General features: G+C 45.0%; 1 protein-coding gene across 9 annotated transcripts in view; it reads left to right on the forward strand.

Moving 5' to 3' along the window:
• Positions 1–18,122, forward strand: part of msi2b (musashi RNA-binding protein 2b) — a 182,195-nt gene that overhangs the window by 87,894 nt on the left and 76,179 nt on the right. For all 9 annotated transcript variants that reach the window (XM_029848482.1, XM_029848483.1, XM_029848481.1 and 6 more), the window contains exon 7: positions 17,526–17,574. In XM_029848482.1, the coding sequence (XP_029704342.1) occupies positions 17,526–17,574 (49 nt within the window). The remainder of the gene's footprint in view (positions 1–17,525; positions 17,575–18,122) is intronic.

An 18,122-nucleotide genomic window follows, 5' to 3' on the forward strand; every position in this document is an offset into this window, starting at 1 on the left:
CTTTATTTTCGACTGGGGTGCTCCTTGGATGTGTGCGAGACACAACAGTGAGGAATGGGAGTTGTGGAGGGGAAACGGATAGCACAAGGGAGACAGGAGACACTGCCTTTGCCTGGAAGCATGCAGAGGTTCTCCTGGTGGAGAGGAAGAGTAACTGGTGCACGGAGGAAAGATCGAGGATGGAGGCAGGCACCTGGCGGGTGGCTGCCGACTAAATGTCGATCAAGGGGGGGTGGAGGGGTGGGCTGAGAGCACGGGTGGTCATGTTGATGGACAGCAGCATCAACAGGGATTTATATAGCTATTAGAAATGATACAGGTTTAATTTTTTTTCCTATTTGTGGGAGGAAGAGGGGAGAATTTGCAGCGGATGGAGGAGACATGACGATAGGGAGTTGCCACACATCTGCTCCACTGGGGCTGATTTTGAGTGACAGGTCAGGAGTGGGGGAAGGGACGGGCCACATTCCACATACGTGTGACAGAATACCCCAGCGCGTGTATGTTACCCCTCAGGTAACGCCCGTGCGCCATATAATTATGCTGGTTACACGGTGGGCCGTGGAAGCGCACGGTGTGCTGGTAGACACTGGGAAAATCTGTGGATTGTTGACAGCCAAGTGGCGCCGGAGCTGTGACGAGTCAACTACATTGTTTATGCTGCAATTACCAAGCCTGAATTCAATCAGTCAGGCCAATACACTTTTTTATTGCAATTATGCAAAAGACCTTACAGCCCACTGTGTGCTAGGACGTGATGTGCGCGAGCTTTATTGATTACTTTATTTGTGGAATGAAGTCTTTAAGAAGTCCCTGTCACTCAGCCCCCGCTGCACCCGCTGCATGCTCCCATGCAGCCGCTGCACCCTCGCGACAATAATAACTCTTAATATAATTGATGAACTATTCCACACGCGACAATAAAGTATAACATCTAATCACGTTAAGTAGTCATTGCCAAGCTGTAATTAAACTGTTTGAGACAAGTGATTACCAACTCAGATAGACAATGTGAATATGTAATAAGGGTATTGAAAATACTAATATTGCATGGCTCTAATTGTTTGCTTTATTCCCACCTCTATTGAGCGCTTTGCATGCTGTATGCGTCGCCACGACACTGATCACACTATGCTGGCAAAGTAGCAAATATGGCAAGATGAATCCCTCCTTCACTTTGTTATGCTCCACTACACCTTGTAGTTTTAACAGCGAGGCCCCCTCAGCCTGACTCGGCTAATGGCGTGCCATCCCATCAGGCCATGCGCCCAACCATAACATGTGGAGAGATTGTTCACATCAAGCCTGTTGGCAAATTAGCCAACACGCATTAAGCTGTGGCATTATGCTAAAGCTGTCTAAATACTACTATATGCTTAGTGACCAGCGAATGATTGCCGAGGTCCGTCCCTGTCTCCCTCCCTCCCTGCTGCCTATCAGGATGAGTGTCCTCTCAAACTGGAGCGATAGAATTAGCTGTCACAGACTCGGCTGCTCTTGCAGTTAAAATGGAGCTGGTTGACGAGCGGCGTGAGAGGGCCACATCCAGCCTGCGGTTGTTCCCTTGTTGTTTTGTAGGTGCTTTCCCGTGCTTAATAACGTCCTTTCAGCAGGCTGTTATTTACAAGGGACAGAAATTGAAATCTACTGTTACAGAGAAGTTTGGAATCCCCCCCCCCCCCCCCCCCCCCCCTTACAGGGTGGCAGCCCGAACATTTAATGACAAATAATCACAGTATGAACAGGTATTTTTCCCAGCGTGATCTGTGATCTGGCAGACATTTTTCTTTGTTTCTTCTAATTATTTTGTCACACGCCTGCTGCGACACCCCTGATGACCTGAGCGCGGAGGTTTCTTTTTCAGCCAGAGAGACAACCCTGTTTACAGAGCGTCCCCACCTCTCTCTTAGCCTTTCACCTCCTCCATAAGATCACAGCCGTACTGGTGAAAGTGGACAGCGCTATAAAATTGTTTGTTTCTCAAAAAGCACCTTTTTGTGATCTTTTTAGCCCAAATAGCAGAGCGGTGTTGTTAGATTTGAACAGATTTCTGTCCTTTCTTGTGAGGTTCTGTAGAAACAAAGGGAAAAGGAGCTGTTTAACAGCCTTTCTATAGCAGTTTCTACTCTTTTTGATTATATTTTTTGCCTTCATTGCCAGTTAATAGTGAGAGGATACGAGTGTGTACCCTACCCCTAACCCTAACCCTAACCCATTCCAGGGGTGTAAAGAATGTGTAAAGATCGATAGACAGGAGCAACAACCAAGGTGTTTGTGGGCAAGGCCAGTAAAAACAATAACTTATAGGAACTTTACACCTTTTAAATGTCATAATTTTGCAGATCCAAGAATCACTGGCCCCATGTTGAGAACACCTGCTTCTGTTACTAAAAATAAAAGATTATTCAGGATTTAATTTAATCTAGAAGTTGTTTTTTAAAAAAAAAAAAAAACATGTTCTGGAGAAAACTTTTAATTTAATCAAATTGTTGTTTACCTCGTAAAAAAACACACAACCACAATGGTGACAGTAAAGTTTGCCCTATTGATTGCCTCTGTTTGTTGTGTTGACAATTTATTTGCATAATGGGTTATGTTACCTTTCAGAATTAGCTGAGATTTTTTTCCCTTTTAAAGAAAGACGCAATAAGCACATCCACATAAATAACCATTAGATTTCTTTCTGAGTAGCACCTGCATTTAAAAGAGCAGCGATCTGCCCTCAGACGTGGCAGATAGGGTTTGTGGGGCGTATCCACGTGTGGCTCTGATTGCAGCGGCACAGCAATCAGAGCGGCGGAGGATCAGAAATACGGAGAGCTTCTTCTAGATTACACGAGGGTTGTCTGAGCTCGGGATTTCATCGCCTTTTGTTGTACAACCTGGCATGAGGAATAGCAGATCAAAGCTCCACTCGCAGCATCTCATGTCGCATCATTTACACATCTGTGAAATCCACGGCGGAAAAGAAGGCCATGAAAGCCCGCCCGCATTCAGCGGGGTACAACTTTGACCAGAGACAAAGGTTAGGTGGGCGAGAGAAATGGCCCCCGCGCTATTCACTACTGATTATTTGCGTATTCGCGACCACTTAATAATTCCATTTCTTCTTTCATTATCGGTTATTTTCTTTCTTCATTCAGATGAGCGGTCGGTGCATTAGCCGATCCGCTGAGAACGCATTATCCCTAGCTAGGTGAGAGCGGTGTTTACCATAGCTCATGAAATATGTATTGGCTGAAGCGACGTCTGTCTGAAGCGTCCTCCTGATATAGTCCTGGGGGGGGGGGGGGGGATGTCGGTGGCAATCACAGCCAGTCACTCAAGGACAGCCCCTTATAGGTACTGCCGTCATGTTGATGGTTGCGTTGATTATCTTACGTAGATAACCGCGTTACCTCCAGGTGTTTTCCCACATCAGGGGCATTTTTAATTTCTCCTCACTTTCCTGTTGCGTGGTGAAAGATAAGCATTCGAACTTTTTTTTCCCTTTTTTCCCCCAAATCTAACCACCAACCTGTGATCTCGTCAACGGGTGCATGGGGGGGGGGGGGGGGGGGGGGGGGCGCTGCAGAAGAGAGGCCAGGACATCCGTGAAAAGTTGGTTAGCTGCAGCCGCGATAAGTACGAGGCAGCTGGTGTTGACTAGAACTTGATTGAGTGGTTTAATGTTTTCTATGGAGAACGAGAAGAGCGGGAGCTCCTCTTTGTCTCAGATGAAGTGGCTCGCCACAAAGATGAATGATTGCTTTCTCCGTGAATGCCTGGGCTCATGGGTTGATTTAATTGAGTTGAATTAAACCTAAGCCAGGTAGAAATGGAGACAGAGAGAAAATCTATGCCGTCGATCTATAAATGCCTTTAGGGTTTCGATCTGGATTTTGTAGATTATTTTCCCGTCTGGTCACAGTCACACTTCATTTATATACTTACAGTCAGTGTGCTTGATTACATGTAGGTGAGGTAGAGGGTCCATAGAATATAATCACCTTTAAAAGCCTATCATGCTTCGAACATTCCCGTAATAATATACTAGTATAATATCATTCTTGCTTTCAGAACCATTAAATAGCCACGTTTTAACTCCATAATAATGAATAAATAACCCGCAAATATAACCTGCTAATTTCAGCGAGGGGGTTGCTAAATGTGGGACATTCCTTACTTCCTGTATACAGCACAGCACACATCAAGAGCAAAGATTATACAAAGTGGTGTCTCTACAGGGCATGCTTAATTTGGAGAGCTGATTGCAGAACGAAATCATGCATGATACATATTTAAAAGGAAAAAGAGTGCATTGCTCGGTGCCTTTAAGTCAAGCTAAAATAGCTGCGCTAATAAAGCTGAATGAGCCAATTAAATGTCAGTGGTAATTGTCCCTCAGCAAATTATCCAGTAGTGTTGAAGGAAATAATATTAATAATAACAAAAAAAAGGCATGCAGTAATTCAGTGATCAGCAGATGATTGGGGGCATACATTGCAGCCTGCCAGCATGTGTACGCCTGGGCTGCCAAATCACTCTTAAAATGAAGCCTGAGCAAAGAGGCATATCTCAATGTGTTGGTCTTTCCCTGCTCCAGCAGCTTTGGCCATATGTACACAGAGGCAGGGCTACGATCTCATATGTCTTTCTTTGTGTGTATTTATCTTGTTGCCTTTATTGCGCTCTCTGCGCTCCCTCTCTGCCCCCCTCGGTTTCACCGCCGCGTCGGCCCTTTACTCATCCGTTACCCTACATTTGGGCTTTGCTCCTTTAACAAGGTCGCCGTCTCAGCAGGAATGGCCTCTTGTTCTTGGTGGTTTCAGGACTCTTAAAACGCTGTGATTAGCCAACATTGTTTGAGCTTTCTCTTGAGTAAAGCTGCTTAGGGACAGCTGATAAAGCCGCGCTGTATATTCTTCTACATTTCAATGCTGCTTTGTAGTGCAGCTGCACAGATGATAAGAGAAGAAGAGGGCAAGGTGATCCATTTCTGATATATTCATCTGAAGCACGGCCTTGTTTTTGGGAAGGGAATGGAAATGGATTCTACAAAACCCACACGCACCACCTACTCAAAGTTTTGATCAAACAGAATATTAGAAGCTTAATGTTGCACGGTGTGCCGGGGGTTACCTCTTCTTTGGTGTTTCCAAGCGAAGGATAAAAGTCACAGGGCCGATACAGTTGAGGTGCCACAGGGAGGATTCCGAATGGATCCGGTGCCATGTCGCGCTTGCAGCAGTACGAAGCACCAGAGTGTGAAAGTAACCAAAGGAATTCGCGGATCATTTGAAAAGATGTCAAAGTCTTGAGAGAGCGCAGGCCCAGGAAGTCAGAGTAGACCTGAGCTGCTTCTTTTTCCACCTGCTGATCTCTCATCTCTCTCTGTGGAGGGTCGCTGCGTCGCACTGACGTCACATTTACGTTCACCTCCTCAAGTTTCAAGTTAGTTTCAGCAGTTTTCCGCTACACATGCGGTCCGGCCACGATGGAGGTGTGGGAAGTCGCCTCTGAGCCTTTGAAAGTCGCGAGAGACGGAGAAACTTTGTTGCAGAGGTGGTTCAGTTCAGCTGCAGTTAGTCTGCTGTCAAAAAGTAGAGCTGTGTACAGTGAAATAATAAATGGAGTTTTTGTTCCAAGTAGTTTTTTCTCCCATCCATTCATTTTCTGTTAACCTCCCTTAACATCAAAAATACAGCCTGGACAGGTCAGCGGTCATCACAAGACACTCCCACTCCCACCGAGGGGCGTTTGAGGCTCCAGCCAACCTCACGTGCTGTTGGACGTCGTCGTGTTGTGACCTGTTCAGTTGTGTGACTTTAAATCTCAGAATTATTTGTGTCACACAACAACAGAAAAAGCTCGATTCGTGTGGGTCTTTCACGGGAAGATGCTGAAGTACAAGAATAAGTGCGTAAATAAAATTAATGAGGAAGCAGTTTGCTGTGTTTGGTAAATGCACTCTTAGCTCGGGTAATTATGGGAGGTCTTTTCTTAAGTTAGGGTTAAATGTCCTCAGCGCTGTGTCTTAATAGCTGGTGGTTTTCAAATTACCATTAGAGACGGATGTTTAAGGTCTGCGCGCTTCCACCGGTGCTATTGTAATGGGAGTAAATCCTATATTACTCGTGTCTTCATGAAGAAATGCCAGGGACGATTGTGCTTTTCGCCGAGCGTTCAGGTATCTTCCACCTGCATGCATGTGTGCAGAGTTGTGTATTTGTTTGTGTGTTTTCCTGTTTTACGTGTGTGCATGCTCCCGGAGGGGAAACAGCCTGTGTGGGGTGTTATCTGCTTCTACAGAGGGTGACAGCTAATCACCAACCCTGACAAACACTGGGGGAGAGAGGAGGGAAGAGAGAGGGAGAGATGACAAACGAGAGAGAGAAAGAGAGAGGAGATTGCGCCGGTAGAGGGATTGGCATTTGAATTCCACTGATTTACCACAGAGGGCTTTGGATCCTGTCGTCTCCACCTCTGCATGGGTCTGGACTTGAGTTTGACCAGTGGGTGGTCGCCCACCTCGCCCACTGACAACTAATAAACCCCCGTCGCTATCAGCACACACCAAGATTGCAGGCCGCTGTGGGAAGGCTGCAGAATTTCTTGATGAAATGTGTAAATCCTCATGGTTGCCGTCAACAGCAGCTCTTGTCTCCCACTAATGATACATTTCCAGAATCATTGAGAATATCAGCATTCCTCAGTCAGTTTTCCAGCCTTTCCAGTGCCACCTTGTCAGGTGTGAAGACTCCAGCACTTACGATATTTACTAGCGCGCTGTAGTTCATAGTCGAGCTCTTTGCTAAATGCGCTCGGTGATGGTTTGCCTTGCAAACGGGGGTGATACATGCTGAGCTAGTGTGAGCTTCTGGCCTCACCCGTTGACACAGAGATCACAAGGCTCTAAGAGATAAATGATGTCATGAGATGGTGGCGGGCGAGCTTTATAAAGAGAAAGGAAGACACGCAAGGCTAGCTGAAACAGGATTTCCTTTTATTGATATCTACAGGTACAGTCACCTCCGGAGACACAGCAGCAATAAAAATCACAGCAGACATTTAAAGAATCGAATATGACTGCGAGTAAGGTATGCACTCTGTGTGATGCTCCTATATGGCATTTTAATGGATGTTAATGATGGCACAGTTTGATTTCCGATAGGAGGATTAAAATATCAATCTTTTTCTGGCGTCACTGTGCTTTCTTGCCTCTGTTTTCCTTCCGGACTCCCTGCTGGAGCTGGCGTGGGTGGCATTATTCAGACCAACTGTTGGCTGTCTGGGTAGCTTTGATGGGTGTTGTGCTAGGGGCCTCGATACAGGGAGACCCTCATCTGCTTACAGTGTCACAATCCTCGCCACTTTGCTCCCTCTCTATCTGACCCTGTCACCGAGGCACGGAATGACAGATAGGGATGGGGAGAAGGCAGAGGCGGGGGAGAGTGGGTGGCATATCCTTTAGGAAACAGGCATTGCTGAACCTCTCGTAAAATAAAATCAAAGATAGCTGTCAGATGCTTTACTGAGCACACCGCTCGAGAGCGCGCAAATGGCACTATCAGTGGTGGAGTCAAAGGTTCGTAGCTGCTGGAGAATTGAAGTTGTCATTCATTTCCATACGCTCGCCACGCAGGTTGTGTCTGTTTAACTGGCAGAGCTCACTGCTATCAATTACAACACGGAACACAGCAGGTAGACAATTACGTGGGAATATTAGAACTAATAAACAGCCTTTTCTGGGTATTTCACACGCCGAGTTTTGCTCCGGTTTCATCTCGCTAGAGGTTGAGTGCGAAACAGAGAGCAATGTGTTTATCTTATCCCCAGATGGCTGTTAGTGGTCTGGTGTGGGTGACCACAGAGCATCTGTGTCTGAGTGTGCGTGCGTCTGCATCTGTGTGCTTGTGTTGTTTTGGGTGCTAATGACAGTTGGCATTTGGCCACTATCAGTGGATCGTTAATTAGTATTGAGAGGTTTGGGGGTGGTTTTAGGTGTGGGGGGGGGGGGGGGTGCAGGGGCACAGATTTCCCTCTATCTCACAAACAGATGCGTGTTTGATCTGCTAACTCGCAGCTTTACGCGTGCACGCACGCGCCCCGCTCCATTCGGCGCAACAGCCTGACATATGGAAATGTCTATGAGCGTCTCCCTCTCGGCACAGCGGTGGTGACAGCGATGGAGCCATCCGCGGGAAAACATCAGGAAAAATAGGAATTTGCAAGAAGAGACGATTTTTTTTTAACTGAATAATAGAAATATAAGTTCCAACACCGGAGTTCTTTTTTTTTTTCAGGGAAAGCTGATCACCTTTTGTCCGGGCGTGAGCGAGCGTGTCTCCTGGTACCATCACACACTGAGCATGTGCAGCTTTTAATCAATATGATTAGATCTTTGTTGCACATTGTGGCCAGGAATGATCTTTTTTAAAAAAAATCATTCAGAACAATTGATGGCAGCTTCCATGGAGTCGAACATGCTTCTTGTTCGGACTAAAACATCCAACAAAAAATAAATGTAAACAAATATAGCTACTAGCTGGAATAATTGATTTGAACACCTTCGATCAGTGCAGAAACCACAGAAACTCAGACAAAAGAAAAAAAACAAGGTTTTCACTGGTGTAAAAAAAAGAAGCTGGAATTACAATTCAGGTTTTATTTTTTTTCACAATGTTTTACAAACCAAACCAAACTGACACTCTGGAGTAAAACATTATTATAGCTCTCGCTGTTGTTGGTTCCTTTGTCTGTTCAGTTAATTGTAGCATGGTTGTCCTGATGGAATTGCTCTGTGACCTTTAGTGTTTTTATTTCTTCAGCCCTTATATTTGCTAAGTGATGGTATTCTGGTTGATTAGCACCCCCCCCCCCCCCCCACACACACACACACACACACACACACACAGAGTTTTTTTTTAAAAACCCACAATGAATCCACTCCCAGAACCCCTGTTGGATTGTTCTGCTTTATAACACTGGGAAAGGAGCATCAGTCAAGTATATTAGCTGGATCCTATTACTGTCACCAGATTGCCTCTCTGAGCCATCTTAAAGAGCCCCCAGACAAAACTTCCTGTCATGTTAATCCAAGCTTTAATAAATAGAGGGATGTGTAACCATATTCAAATAAGGGCTTCCATATTTGTGCTGACAAAGAGAGACGGGCTATCACCAAATGACAGATGAAAGTGTTTTGCATGAAAAGGAGAGGGAGCGGGGGGGGAAAAAAAGTTTTTATCTGCGCTCATTCTCTCCCATTCTGGGGGAGAAATGTCAAATTATTGAAATGGCCTTTAAAAAAAAAAGCTTAAGCCTAATCTGAGTAAAACACTACAGGTATTAGGGACGGTGGCTATTGTGAGTGAAAATGAATGCTATTCAGCTCCAGCTAGCAGCTCATTTCATGCCTCTTGTTCACCTATTGATATCAAAGTACATAATACACACCTTGCCTCCCATGAGAGATTCCTGTTCATTGGACCTGTGAACGTCGGAGCATGCTGTCATTGAGCACTTTCACAGATTCATGAACACAGCCTTTGTCTTTTATTAGATCTTATATTGTAGTTGGTTATTCAAAGGCATTAGCAACGTTGTGCTTTAGTTAAATCTCAGGCGGTCGCAGAGGTGCAGCGGCAGCCCCGCGAATCCCCGCACGCCCTCGGTGCGAACAAAGAGATGAAATCATCCTCTCCATTCAAGGCCAGCTCTTTCATTCTCAGGCAGAAAAGAGCAGCGGCGCAGAGATCGTTCCACCCGTCCTCACATTGCTGCCTTCATTACACATGTATGTTCTGTTTTGACTCGAAGAGAAATCCCACTTAAGGCAGCGTTGCCCCCACCCCGTGTCGCCGGTGTGAGAGACGTCCCTTTTCATCAGTAATGTGATTAAAATCTGCTCGGCCTCTCCTGCTGCTACTGCTTGGGTGTTTGTGAGGGCTTTTTCCAAATTTCCTGCGTGTGTTAACAGGCTTCTGCTCAATATGAGTGATGGAGCTGTGTGTTTTACAGGTTAAAGTTTTATCCATTAAATGTTTACACTAAAGAACATTCATAATGAACGGATCTGTCAGTCAGTTTAAATTGGCTGCAAATGTTCTAGCCCACCTCTGCATTCAGGGTAATCCCCCCCCCCCCAAAAAAAGCTAAACAGAGCCCCGTGATAGCATGTGATGATCAATTTTGAGGCCCTTTAATTGTGAGTCAGCAACAATTACAGCTGGATAAGATCGAGCTTAGACTGAACGGAGGACAGACTCTAAAAACATGCTGGTGGTCAGAAAACGGATTCTGAATCACCATTAAATATTAACACAAAATAAACCCGGCCAGATTACCAATTCCATGCGGGGGCCACTAGAACAGAAGGACCTTGAATTTTAAAAGGGCAATTTGTCTAATAAACAGTGGTGGGGCTAACCCCATGTCGGCTATTCCAGCGTAATCCTTATTGTCCTCTGCAACTCCCTCACACGATCAACTCATTTGTGCACATAAACGTGCCTCTTTAACCTCGCTGTTATGTCTTCACACTGTCTCCCCCAACATCTTTCCTGTCCTCCACTCACTGCTGCCGACACACGTGCGTGCATTCGTCTGTATGTGCAAAAGAGGAATCTGATTGGCTCTCCGGCAGGAAGGATATCGTTTTAAATAAGTCATCGATGTTAAACTGTTTGCTCTAGGGCTTAGGGATTGCTCACCTCTCCAAATAGTATTTTAGCTTGAAAGCATAATATTTCCCAGCCAGAGCCTCCACATGGGAGAATGAGGGAGGGCCCTGGCGCCGCAGCTTCATGGAGGTGGCTTACAGGCATACTCTATTCTGACAGAATAAGGAGGCACTCTGAAAGAGTGTGGTGGAGAGGAAAGGGGCCCTATTAATAAAATGACTCCATAATGGGTAGTTCCCCACAGCTTGGCAGAGGAAGACAGGGGATTGATGGACGAGGCCAAGGATTACTTCCTCGAGTATCCTGAGCTGAACTGCATGGACACGGCTCTCTGAGGCCGAATGCAAGGTCAGACTCCTGCAACACGCGCATTCCCGTTCACAGAGGACGGAAGAACCTTACAAATGCTTTCCTGTTGGCTATGATAGGGTTAGAGTGCCCCGAAGTGCAATGCATCACACCCCAGTGTGACTGAGCCTTCCTGAGCTGACTTTAAAACCATATGTGAGGATGATGAGAGCATTCTTGGGAGGAATGGAAACAGATGGAATACCAGATTCCGGTCTTATCTCAAATAGGAAACAGTCATTTAAATGAGAGTGAGATTTATATAAAACCTAATTGACAATGCTCAACTGTATTCTGAAGCAGAGATAATATTTTCCAGCGTTGTTTTCAACAAAAGGGTGTGAAAAGATAATTTATTTTTTAGCTGCACTTTTTTGTTGTTGTTTTTAAGGAGGCTCGGGCAGGGTTGGAGATGTGCTAATAAAATGTTGTTTTGCCACAGCGGCATAACATTATAGTCGGCTCCTGAAGGCATCACTCCATCATCCTTTCATTATGTTTCTTTGTAACAGTACATTGATTAGAGTGGCCTCAGCATGACTGCCTTTTTAATTGTGTGTTTGCTGATCGGGAAACTGCACAGAGCGCCCTGGTTGGAGCTGTAGCAACCATTTCAACAAAGCTCAGAGGCATTCTCTGACACACAAAGTTCATTGTTGGAATATACATTAGTTTGTATCACCATAGCGAACTCCTTGGATGCCGAGCAGGGGACCTCATAAATATGTAATCCGGGCAGATTTGAGGAATTGTCTTCCTCAAGTGTTCCTCTCAAGCCATTTTGTTAATGTCAACATGAAGGAAAGTTGCAGGAATAAGTGTTGACATTCAGCCGGTGGTGTATATCATTAATAATTACATACAGTAGAATTTCTGTCACATGAGGCTGGAAAAACACACAAACTCTCTTTTACTGTCATTCTCATCGTTCTATAATTAGTTATTGGAAAAAAAGATGAATTATGTATGTGAACCCTTGGAGCTGATTATGCTCATGTACCCAGTGTAAAGATATACAGTATTACACATTTCCTTAAGGTGTGATTGTCCATTAAAAATCAATATGCTGTCCCTATTGGGGTGTCCTTGTGGCCCATTTCTTATCTTTTCTTTCTCTCCAAATGCTCATATCAAGCATCTACATTTTAAATTCAAAGGCCAATATCACAGTAATAGAAATTAGATAGATGGCATAAAAATAAATGGCCGTTTTGTTCATCACCTCTGTGCTTAGGTGTGCATTTTCATCCTTTTTTAACCCTCTTTGTGTACTTGCCAGAGCTTATAAGGAGTTAAAATTTTGCCCTCTGCTCCTCGTTAAGCCACCACTTGTTAAAGCGCTCAGGCATGCACGCAGCACATTGCGGCTCGACGTTCCCAGACAATGATATAGATTTCCTCTGCAGAAGAACAATTGGAAGGGTTGTCACAAATTTGTCCATTGTCACTGGGTCGCTATTATTTCTTTGTTAATTGCCATCATTGTAATAGAATATTCGATGCTCTCCATTGCAAAGGGAGTGCTGATGAAGGGGCAGTGCCAGTCGAGTACTCTCTGTGACTGTGACCCAGTTCTGTCATAATGGTAATGGAAATGATAATGATGCTTCATTGATACCTGTAGAGATATTTGGTTTTTCTTATTGTTATTTATCACCATCACATTCTCTGGAGTGGTGCCGTGGGACAGGTTCAGCTGGGTTTGCTCAGAGGCAGGTGAGGAAAATGGATGTTTTCCAACATTATTGGTCCTTAATAACTAGCTGTGTCCTCCAGTTATTCACTTCTCTCCACTCACTCTGATTGTTTGTGGGGAGTGTTTCAGGCCCAAAGTGGTTCAGAGCGTTTCACCTGAATTATATGCTCAGAGTTCTGCATTGTGCAGCTCACATTTTCATGGTTCATTAACAAACCCTGAACCAGAGAAGATGCAGAACGACCCCAAGGTGGTGCAGGAAGAGCCTGCGCGTGACAGACGAAGCTCGAGACCAGGAGGTTTCCACGTCACTTTTAATGTGCGCCGGTGCTCTTTTCAGAATTCCACGTCCAGCGTTGAGCTGCGGAGCTCGTCGAAAACTGGTAGTTTGGAATTAGCATTAAGTTCCGAACAGCTAACCACACCTGACAAGCACAAAATCAGCAGGTGGAATGACAGTATTAATTTATATTGCAAAGTCACGCACCAAGTGGTTACCCTGCCAAGGTGATTAATTAGCCAGCTTATCCTTGGTCCCTGTGTCAATTCAAGTCAAGTCAGTTTTATTTATATAGCAGGAAATCTCTCTCATTCAACAATCTACTCTCTTCAGCATCGTGATTCAGTTATTTGTAGTTCAAGTAATTGTCACCAATTCATCATTTACCCTCGTCTGAGGCCGGTTGTAAAGATCTCACTAAAGATTTGTGTCTTATTTGTATTGTGTGATGTTGACTATAGGATTTGGGACGGTGGTGCACGATAGTGGTTATTTATTAGGTGAGATATTCAAACCAGGTTTTGTTCACGTCAGATTCGTCACATCCTGACAAAAGCGTTCTGTAGGGTGTCGAGCATCACCTGGCCAACACACGCAAACAGCACCGAGTGTGTTGGTGTGTGTTGGCACGACGCGCACAGATCCCAGTAATCCTCCGGCACCAAAACTGACACCAAAAATTGCCAGGTAACTACACACGCAGAGCAATTCCCGCTGCTAAATGATATGTAATGGATCAAGGCAAGGCAAAAACATATCTGGTACCCGCTCTCGCCGTTGTGCGCTCGGTTAAAAATAGAGCCCAAAACGTCAACAGAAGTGCCAGGTCACTTCCTTCTGTGGCTTCGAGTGCCTTTCGCCTCAAAGATGATCTACATCAGTGTCACCCCCACTCCAAATTGTTGGAAAAGCTCCTTTGGTAAGCTGAATGTAAATGTGCATTTAACACTTCTAAATCGCTGTCATAATTCATTTCCTGAGCACTTAAATCTCCCTGTCACCCAGCACCTCTGCTGTTTTGCTGTCCAAAAACAGCACATTAGCCTTTTCTGATGCCTTTGTCCTTTGATACATAATTCATCATTCAGCAACATATTTGTCCCTTTTTAAAATTTTTGAACAAGCATGCGCGATGCCGATTGACGGAGAAAACGTGATAGCATCTTTTACAGCGTTTAGTCGAGCGTTTAATCGACTGTTTTGTTTTTTTGACTGATGCAAAGCTGCGTTGGGACTTTCTGGTTCAGTTTACAGGCTGATTTATGTACCGTCGGCGTGGATGAACTCAAAAGTGAAAAGCTGCTTTGTGGGTGCCTATATATCCATATTAGTTAGTCAGGGACCACCTACGCCATCACAATCTGCTTTTAAACCCGCCAGCGTGTTTCTTTTTCCTCAAAGTGCACCAGGTGACATTGTTAAACAGTTTACTTTTTTAGTGATGGATATGACGTGAACATTGCTGCATGTTTTATTTAACCTCACGCAGTGTCAAATGGTTTTTGGTGTCAGGGTATTAAATAACGAGCTCCCCCCACGGTGACCATCCTCTTTAAGTGGTCATGGGCTGTTCTGGAGCATATACCACTGTGAAATAGACTTTTGCTCTTTTCTTCATTGTCACAAAAGGCCAGGCACTTCACTGGAGTTCCCATTCCCTTTTTACATAGTGATAAGACAGCCATTATCCTTTGAACCTTTCTTTTCACCCAGCCAGGAGAAAAAGGAAAAGTGAAAAAGAAGGAGGAGGAGGAGGACGTAGAAAGATTTCTTCCCTGAGGTGAGCCAGGCCTCACCTCAGTGTGGCGGGCTTTTTTGTGAGCAGTGAAGAGGTCCTTAACCTTCTATCAGATGGAGGCACACAGTTGTGTTCTGCTTGAATAACTACATTGAAAAGCCCTGAAGCACGGGAGATGGTTCTATAGACTGTGCAAGTGGCAGAGAGAGAGAGGGAGAGTATTGTATGACCTGCTGGAGTGTGACTCTCACATGATTTGGTAAAGTGCCCATCACTGCTTCACTGTGAATCTGTGTTCTTTGTTGTATAGGTCTCGTTGACAGGATGGCCCTCCTCACATAATGTCCCAACAACACAGCGCGCACATCCATATAATACACTTCCTTTACTAGACCTCGCCTCCGTCTTTCGGCTCTCCATCTCCGCGCGGCTTTACAGCAGCAGCCTGGTCAACACTCCCCGAGAGGTGTTTGTCACTTGAGGATCTTTGCAGATGATCCTGTTCTCATCATTCAAGATAGGCACACTTCACAGCAGTGGCCGGCACTCAACAGGTGACGCCATGGCCAATATTTCTGCAGGTGCTTGTGGGATGAGTTTCATCAATCTCCGAGCAGACGTCACAGCCCTGAGCTTTATCAATCTCTGTCATGCCGGTTGCCGTTGTGAGCAGCTGCCACCATTTGTTTGTGGAAGCATCACCGTTGCATATTTCTTTCTGCGTTTTCAGTATTGATGTTAGATGATGAGCGCAGGAGCTATACATTTCTGCCACCCAGGTAAATGATCTCAGGCTGTCAGTCACTTTGACACATCAAACATTTACATAATTCAGCCAACGTGGCTTTTAATCTTAGCGTGGCGGAGCTTCCACTCTGTCATTGTACGCCATGAAAAATTACAACCCCAAGATATTTATCACTGCGGTGTCTTCAAGATGGACAAAGCTTTACAAAGCTTAAAAACTGACTTTGCTGGAGCAAAAGAAAAAAAAGTGTGTTCCTTGAAGCCAGGCAGTGAAATCACAACCCTCTGCAGCACAAATTCTAGTTATCCCACTAACTCTAACTTTAATGTGTTTTTCATTAGATGGCCCGGCATGAAACACAGGTCGGGTTACGTGACATTATAAACGTCTGTTTATAAAACTGTCGCTGCAGGTGATATTGCTCGGCAGCTGCGTGTTTGTACGCTCCTTTTCTCTACTTTCACATTTTTCAGAGATACGGTAAATGTCATTATTTTCGCCGGGTTTATGTGTTCTGTGTGTTGTGTCAACAGAGCAAACTCTTATTGACTTTGTTAGGGCTGGTGCAGACGTGCACGCCGCACCGTCACCGTGGCAGCAGTCAATTTATGCTCCCGGTTAACGATTCATTTCAGGATAATCTCGTCTAGTTTTTACTGTTGTGACTTGACATAGCCTCACCGCCCCCCGAGTCCCACGCAGAACCTCCTCGTTCTCATAAATTCGCCTGCTCACCTCAGCAATACTCATTGTTTTGATTTGCCTGAGCTGCAGTTTTAATTTACAACATTGTAAACATTTGCGCTTCCACTCCGGGTGAGATTTTATGAGCCTCCCCACCTTCGTTCCCTCCCTCGTTTCTGCTGAAGTCTGAATTAAAGTGAGTGTTTTTAAAGCATGTAAGTCAACATCACCTTTAATTAACAAGATTCCTGCATTATTATTATCATTTAAGGGATATTGCTACACGTGTTTGGGGATCGTTATGGTGTTTGTGGTTGATTGCACCTTTTCGGAATCAGTATTACGTTCTTGTAATACATTTTAGAATTCCGTAATATTTCGCCGAAGTGAAAATAAATGGGGGCCGCATGTGCCCAGCGATCCATACAGTCAGTAACGGGGTCCTGCTCTCTGGGCCAAATGTTTGGCAAGATGTTGGCGAGAACAATGCTCCGGTGCTAGCCTGCCTCTCCGTCCAATCGGACAGTTCGGCATGAGCGGAGCCTCTTTTCCTGCCTCTTCCATCTCCTCCCTGAGCCATGTCGCCCTACCATGAAAAACACTGCGCACAGATTTCCCCCCTGCACACCGCCGAGCCTCGGTGGAACCGTTACACTTACCCAGAGACTATAACCATAGAGCAAATGGTGCAGAGTGTTCCTCCTTTTGTTTTTGTATGCTGCTGCTGCTCTCTAACCCCTCTGTGCCTCTTTTTTCTGCCTCCCAAGACAAAACGCACAGGCTAAATGAGCATGCTTCGCTCTGTTTTTTACGAATTTCTTCAGAAAGCAGAATGTCTGGAGATCTGTTTCTCAGAAATGTGTGAAGATGGGAGGGGGGGGGGCTGTCTGTCTCTGTGTGGCTTTATTGGACATGATGAGGGATGATATTATGGTGGATGCTGCTGCCGCTGTGGCGGCAAGATGAGGAAGGATCCCATTTGTCTCACGCCCGCTTAGAGTAATGTGTCTATCTGTCACCCTCCACAACACTGGACATCGGTGTTCATCAAAATAAACATATTGTCCACACTGCTCTCAATGTTTTGGAGGGGTTTTACCCCTATAGTATGTCAATATGGTTCATTTGCACTTGTGATGCCACATTACACGCACATACGCACACAAATCTTTTTTATATTATTTAAAAAAAGCTCTTCTGACCGCAGGATGTTTATGTAGCAGAAAGCTGATTTAAATAATGGTATAGCTACAGTTATACTGTATATAGTCTGAAAGTAATTAGCGACTAGAATTCAGTGGGGAGGGGGAGACGGGAGTTATTTGAAAAGATGAAGCTAATTTCTGTGCTCTTCTTGTGTCTTTCAGGTTGATGATGCCATGCTTATGTTTGATAAGACTACCAACAGACATAGAGGTGAGTGCTCATCATCTTCTCCTTCTCCTTCAGTTTTTTTTTTGCTCTGTCTTTCTGAAAGGTGAGAAAATTGTCATTTTATGTCCTTTCCCCATGAGATAACGCCGAACAGTTCCAATCTTGCATGATATTAGGTGTACCGTCTGTTCAACAATGGGAGCGTGTCAAACTAATCAATAAGCTGGTACGGTGTTTGGAATGTTTGAACGCTGGATGGTGTGTGGGCGTGGAGGTGTGTGTGTGCGTGTGTGTGCGTGTGTGCTTGATGATGCTGGTGTGAGTGTTTCAGAGAGGTGCTTAAAGGGTGTAAAGATTGTGAGATGGTGGGTGCTGTGCAGTCAGATAACAGCATCAGATAAGGCCCAGGAGAAGCACTGACTTTATCGCTATCTCTCATCAGCTCCTTATCTTAGATGTGGGGACGTTTCTCTCTCAAAGCAGAGGACTTTCCAAAGACAGGTTTCCACCCTGCACCACAATGCAGCGTTTAAGCCAAGCTGCGTGCTCACAGGCCCGACTTAACCACCAGTAAACACACGCACTCACCG

The sequence above is a fragment of the Takifugu rubripes genome, chromosome 15, assembly GCF_901000725.2.
Source record: "Takifugu rubripes chromosome 15, fTakRub1.2, whole genome shotgun sequence".
NCBI classification, from domain to species: Eukaryota; Metazoa; Chordata; class Actinopteri; order Tetraodontiformes; family Tetraodontidae; genus Takifugu; species Takifugu rubripes.